Source organism: Hemiscyllium ocellatum, chromosome 9, assembly GCF_020745735.1.
Source record: "Hemiscyllium ocellatum isolate sHemOce1 chromosome 9, sHemOce1.pat.X.cur, whole genome shotgun sequence".
NCBI lineage: Eukaryota > Metazoa > Chordata > Chondrichthyes > Orectolobiformes > Hemiscylliidae > Hemiscyllium > Hemiscyllium ocellatum.
The window spans coordinates 86,614,424-86,621,610 of NC_083409.1; the positions used below are offsets into that span (position 1 = coordinate 86,614,424).

Here is a 7,187-nt window from a genome sequence, read left to right on the forward strand (position 1 = left end):
ACCTTAGTTGCAAACAGGCTGCTGAGACAAATAGGAGGCTGGAAGAACATAGCAACGCAGACAGCTTCAGGGGTTGGAGAAGTCAAAATTTCGGATTTAACCTTCTTCAGGATCCGAAACATTGACTTCTCCAACCCCTGATGCTGTCTGCGTTGCTGTGCTCTTCCAGCCTCCTATTTGTCTCACCAGCCTGGTTTGGCAGAATGGCCTGCTTGCAACTAAAGTTAATTCTGTGACTTCATATTTATTAGTTGAATTGTTTTATTATGTCAGTTACTGCGCTTTAATCCGCACTTACAGTAAAGGATTTTAAATACCCAATGTTGATCGATTTCTCGATCTGATTGCCAAGGCCACCAGATATTGCTCTGAAGCTCATATTTCTTTCTATTTAACATTGACCTTCATTCTTCGGTCCACTTTGGATTTTTTCTGTCTCAAACCATGCTGGTTGCCTTTTCCCTATACCTCTTCATCACTCGTTCTCAGTAAAGCATTTTGATTGCATTTTTTTTACAATCCTGAACTTGTCCAGTTTTCCTTTCAACGCGTCCGTGGCCACTTCTGGGCGTTGGGGGGGTCCCACAGTCGGCATTATCCGGACCTTCCTCCTGGTTGGGGATACAGAGATGTAATCTGTGTAGGTGGCGGGGGGGGGGGGGGGGGGGGAGAGAGAGAGAGAGAGGTCCCGGCAGCGTCCACGCTGTGGTGCCGCTGTCTAGCTGCTGTTGTAACATCCGAGGCGGTGACGTCTGAGCTCTCCACTCGTGTCACTTGCAGGAGGCAGCTACGGATTTAAAAAAGAGAGCGCGGTCCGAGAGACTCAGAACAGGAGTGATCAGAGCAGCTACAGCGTTACAGCACAGAGCGAGAGAGGGGCAAGACCTGAGCAGGGCACAGCTTTTAGCTGGCTGTTTGTGTGTGTGTGTGTTTTCACACCAGTCAGCGCTAGTCACTGGCTGTTTGCACCCCTCCCTCCCTCCTAGCCCCCCTCTGCCTCCCCTGATGAAGCTGCTGTCAGTTGCATCTTGCTCGGGAGGATGCTGACCCCCACCATGGCGGTGCCTCTGAGCCGGGCGAGCTGGGAGCAAGCCAATGACACCTCGATCAACAGCTCGGCCGTCTCCCTAAACATCAAGTCCAGCCAAGTGGTGACCTCTGCCAGTATGTTCACCATCGGGGTGGTGGGCAACCTGATTGCCATCGTGGTGCTGTGCGTCTCCAAGAAAGAGCAGAAGGAGACCACTTTCTACACGCTGGTGTGCGGGCTGGCAGTGACGGATCTGCTGGGTACCTGCTGTACCAGCCCGGTGGTGATAGCCACCTACCTAACCCAGCAATGGCCCGGCGGGCAGCCCCTCTGCCACTTCTTCTCCTTCTCCATGCTGTTCTTCGGCTCGGCTGGCATGTCCATCCTGTGCACCATGTCCATCGAGCGCTACCTGGCCATCAACCACGCCTTCTTCTACAGCCAGTACATTGACAAGGCTCTGGCCAGGCTGGCCCTGATGGGAGTCTACTTGCTCAACCTGGTCTTCTGCATCCTGCCCTTCTTCGGCCTGGGCAACAACGTCCGCCACTTCCCCGGGACCTGGTGCTTCCTGGACTGGAGATCCAACAGCACGGTGTCCGCCTCCTACACCTACATCTACGGAGGCTTCAGCGCCTTCCTGATCCTGGTGACCGTCCTGTGTAACCTGTCCGTCTGTGCTACCCTCATCCGCATGAGGAAGAAAGCCGTGGGGAGGGGAGACGCTGCTGCTCCCGGCAGCTTCAGGGGTCGCCGTTTCCCCCACCTGGCCGCCGCCTCCGCCGCCGAGATGCAGATGTTCTGGCTCTTGGTTCTCATGACCATCGTCTTCCTGATATGCTCCATCCCTCTGGTGGTAAGTGACATGGGGTACCTAGAGTAAAACACCTTTTTTTTTGTTCATTGAGAGTTTTTCTCTGATTACTATCCCCAGTATAGGCGACAAAACGTTTAATGGAAACATTTGCACTTGATTTGCTGTTTTTGGACAGACTTTAGATGACCCTTTGAGAAACTGTGTGGACCTATAGTTGCCACCCCAATGCCAGATCAGATACTTTTGGTGAAAATTCTCCGCTTTATATTTTAACCATTGGAATGCCGTGGTCTTGTTTCAGTCCACAGGGCAACTGTTGTTCAAACACCCCAATTCTTAGAAGTGAAAGATCCATTTATAAAAGCTCCGATATGTTATTGTGTGTGGAATAGGTCTAATGGTATTATGGTTGGACTGTTAATCCAGACATCACGGTAACAGAGCCGAGGTTCAAATCCCGCCACAGCAGATAGTGGAATTTGAATTCAACAATAAAGAATCTGGAAAAAGAGTCTCATTATGACCACGAATCCATTGTAATCTGTTCCACTAATGTTCTTCAGGGAAGGGAACTGCCATCTTTACCTGTTTTATGTGACTCCAGACCCTGTCCAATGTGGTTAACACTTAATTGCCCACTGAGCAACTAAGGATGGGCAATAAATGTTGGCCTAGCTAGTGACACCCTCATGCAGTGATTTTTTTTTAAAAATTAATATAGCTTGTAATATCAACCCCAAAAAAATTCAATACATTTGTATTTAATATTACTATTGAAATGCTAGTGCAGTATGAGTATATTTGCCTTTAAACAGAAACATCATCAATCAGATTATATCACACCTGGAAAGTGACTTTCTGACATCTAGGTGATCTAAGGTGGTACCCATTTTATGACGTACATTTTGAGAAAAACACCAGTTAAAATTGCAGCATTTGCAGTCTTATTTATATAGTGCATCAAAATATATGGTGAAGATATGATCTATACACATACCACCTGAGAAAAGGGAACTTTTCAGTTGTCTGTAGTTATTGACAGTGCTAAGCTCTGCTTGTTAAAGTTGCAATCAATTCCAACTATGACTGTGTAACCAATCATAGTAAGTTTTGGATGCTATTAGTTATATAGAAGTTATGATTTGGAGATGCCAGTGTTGAACAGGGGTGAACAAAGTTAAAACTCACACAACACCAGGTTATAGTCCAATAGGTTTAATTGGAAGCACTAGTTTTCAGAGCGCTGCTCCTTCAATTATGCAGAAGGCATGGTTGATTCTGATTGTGCTCGTGGATAAGTCATTGTTCCCTGACACCACTGTTGTAATTCTACATCACGTAATCTCCACTTTTCCAAAAGTGTGATGTCCAGAGTTGATTCAGTTCTCCAGCTGAGGCTGAACCATTGATGGATAAATCTCTAAATTCCTTGCTTTCAAACTCAATTTATGGAAACAATTATTTATTCAACAATCTTGGCTATGATTATTTCTGGACAGGCTCTCTGTTCCTGCACTCATTTTACAATTGTACCATAGAATTTACATCTTTCCTCAAAAAAGTCACCACTTCAGAGATTTTTGATTTGAATTTCAGCTGTCTTATGTCTTTCCATTTCAACAGTCTATCCATGAATATGAGAAGTTCACTGTTCTGTTCTTCACTGTTTATTACATTTCCAAAGTGTGCACAATCTGCAAACATTGAAAATACACCCTGTATTCACATGTCCATGTATTTATATACAGACTATCAAAATGAGCAGTAGTCATCAGAATGGCCCCATGGGACATCTGTCCATACTAGCTATAAATATGAAAAATAACTTGTTTGTTGCTGAATGACATATTTTGTCTCCTAAGTATTTTTTGCCCTTTTTGCACTTTCCTTTTAATTCCATTACCTATAATTTTATTAATTCATCTATTACAAAGCATTGCGTCAAATACTGTTTGAGAATATATATGACATTGGATGCAAAACCCTTATCAACCCTCTCTGCTACTACATATAAAAATACAGTCAAGTTAGTCAAGCATGTTTTGCTTTCAATTAGAGATAGTCAGCCTGAATTTGTTAACTTGGTTTTCCCAAATGACCATTAAATTTGTCCCAGGTCATTTTGTTTCTCAAGATTTCTGTACTATTGATATTAGACTGATTTATTACCTGATTCACCCATCTTCCTTTCTCGAACAGGTGTCAAATATTTGTAATGCTTTATTGCCCTGGTATCATTCCTACATCGAAAGAGGATTGGAAGATTGCAGCCAGAGTTTCGCAATTTTGCCCCGCTTCCCTCCGCAGCATAGGATGTACTCCTTCAGACAATTGTGTACTGCCAACCTTTTACTATTTCCATTTAGTTTTCATCCTACCCAATGGGTTACTACCTTCTCCCTTAGTGTGACATTATCAGTACCCTTTTCTGAAAATCAATGCAAAATATTCATTCAGTATCTTAATCATGCCTCCACAAGAAAATTTCCTTTGGGTCACTAATCAGTTTTGCCCTTTCTTAACTGTAGTTTGACATTTTATAAGTTTGTTTTTTTGACAAAAAAATGTTTCTTTTTATGTCAACAAAGCGGCACTAATCTAAGAAACATAGAACCATTCAGAACAGAAAGAAACTGTTCAATCCCATTTTACATGTGTTAGCATTTTGAAAGAGCTATCCAATTACTCCCAGTTCCTTTCTCTTTTTCTATAGACCCGCAAACGTTTCCACTCAAGCTCCTGTTTTGAAAGTTATTTTCGAATCTGCTTCCATCATCCTTTCAGACAGTGCATTTCAGATCCAACAAGCTTGTTTTCCTCATGTTATCTTTGGTTCCATTACCAACTATCTAATTCTTGACGCTCCAGTGACCAAACTTCTGCAAGTTGCAAATATTCTATTTTCATACCAACTACTTGTCTGTCTTATTTCTAATTTCAGTTCTTCTGCATTTTCCTAATTCAGTTTATTTTTCCCTGTGATGAACTTCATATTTACTATACTTGCTTTTTCCGAATCATTAGGTCTGTATCTTTGGTAAATTAGAAAACTCTAGCTCTGCATTCCATTCCTTTCCCCCTGCTCTGTGCAGTCTATATCCAAACCATCACTTCTGTGAAGAAATACCACTGCTCAATTATCCCTTAATGTGTTTAACTTTGATTTCAATCCAGCTGTGCTAGACTTCTTTTCTACCTCCCTGAAATTGCCATACTCTAGTTAAGAATGTCTATCTTTGATTGTGTTGACCTTTTCCATAACTACTTGGCCCCTATAGAAATAAAAGATTGAAATTGCAATATAATTGCTTTGCCAAATTAATAAGCAATCATTTTATTAAAAACATGTTGAACTTCAAGTATGAAATGCTAAATATTGCATGCCAAATAAAAAGCAAGGAAATTGCAAATGTTGAAAATTCAAAATAAAATGTAAAATGTTGAAAGTGCATGGCAATTTATTAGTACAGGTGTCTGGAAGGAAGTGTCGATGTTTGATTGTACAAAAAATTTGGAAGATCTCTTGCTACTAATAAGACTTAGCTCGTATTGAAAAAATTGATGTGTGATGTCACAAGTTTCTTATCTACACTACCTGCTTACAATATTTACCCTAACAGGACTTATATTTAAAATATTAACATTTTTAAAAATCATTTTACATGCTCGTGATACTGCAATACGTTTTTGGCACTTGCTATTTTCATGTCAAGTTTATCTACATTATTAATATCAAAATAGCAGATTTATGGTGAAGTAGTCAATTGCATTATAATTAAACAATTTATCCGTTTAAAATAAAATCATTAGAAGAAACGCTTTGTTCTTTCATGGGATGTTGGTGCCTTTGGCAAAATATTTGTTGCCCATCACTAATTCCTTAGTGAGCCACCTTCCTGAACCACTGCATTCTATCTAATAAAAATACACCCACAGTGCTATTGGGAAGGGTGTTCCAGGATTTTGTTCCAATAACAGTGAATAAATAGTGATATATTTCAAAGTCAGAAGTGGTGACCCCATATATCTGCTGCCATTGGCCGTCTAAGTAGTATATATTGTGGATTTGGAAGGTGCTGTTAAAGGAGACCTGACAAAATGTTGCAGCATCTGTGAAGAAGTCAACACAACATTTCAAGTCTAAGACTTTCTATGAGGGAAAGATATTAAAAGAAGAACAGAACTTGATAAAGTGGGATGGAAATTACTTTTGCTGATTTATGCCATACTCATTAGGTTATGAGATTAAGTACTTAAATTAATTTGCTTTTGTTTATTCAGATACGCATTTTTGTGAATCAGCTGTATGGCCCTGCACAGCTCCAGGCAGGTGAGAAGCTACATTATCGCGGCGATCTTCTAGCCATTCGTTTTGCCTCATTCAATCCAATCTTGGATCCCTGGGTGTATATCCTCTGCCGGAAAAAGCTCCTTACCATGGGGTGTGAGAGACTGAAGCGAACGGTGGGTGCTGCAAAGGATGGCCAATCACGCAGGGTGGGTTGGGCCAGCGGTCAGCAGACACCACTCTCATGCCCTAACAGTATTGCTACCAGCTATGCCTCACTACAAATAAAAGATGAAAGCAAAATGTTGCATGGGAAAGCCTGCCACAGAGCTGCTAACTTGACTCATTCATTCACAGACTTCACAAACCAGCAACTGTGGGAGGCCGTAGCTCACCCTTTCAGTATCCCTGATGAGAGTCACACTGGCATCACTAAGACTCGTTCTGAAACCCCTCCACAGTCTAATGCCATTGTTTGCACAATACTAAAGGAAACTACAATATCAGATGTCAGTGCTCAAAACAACACTACTCTGAGCCAGGAGAGGAGAATGTTTGACATTTTGAATTGCACTTTAAGTACACCTTCGTCATGCATATCAGAGAGAAGTATTTAAAAGGAAAGACTACTTTTCTAAAGTGTTGGACACTAATTTATAAACTTTGAAAATATCAAGCAGCAATCTAATTTTGGCAGGATTCCTCTTGTCATAACTTTAATAAGATTTTGAACACTGAGGCAAGGTTAAGATGATATTATACAATCCACTCCAGTCATACATGTAACTAATTATAGATCTTAACGGAAATCACTTGACATTAATGGGTTGATAATGGCCTCAGAATGGGGTCAGTCACCTTACTTCCATCTTAACTTCAACAAAGCGGCTACCAAAAGCTTGTACAAGGTCTATTGGACACTGCAAGTGCCTAACTGTTTCATGTATATTAACTGGACTCTATGGTAGTTGTCATTGTTTGGAAATCATAGAAGCAGGCTATTCAGCCCACTGAATCTACACCAGTCATCCAAACAGCATTCTCACTCATAC

At 41.4% G+C, this 7,187-nt stretch overlaps 1 protein-coding gene across 1 annotated transcript; it reads left to right on the forward strand.

Annotated features, from left to right (window-relative positions):
* The first annotated feature begins 1,055 nt into the window (after positions 1-1,055).
* On the forward strand, positions 1,056-6,752 carry ptger4c (prostaglandin E receptor 4 (subtype EP4) c). The gene is made up of 2 exons (XM_060829594.1): positions 1,056-1,886; positions 6,129-6,752. The coding sequence occupies exons 1-2, from the start codon at positions 1,056-1,058 to the stop codon at positions 6,750-6,752; spliced, it is 1,455 nt and encodes a 484-aa protein (XP_060685577.1).
* Positions 6,753-7,187: the final 435 nt, after the last annotated feature.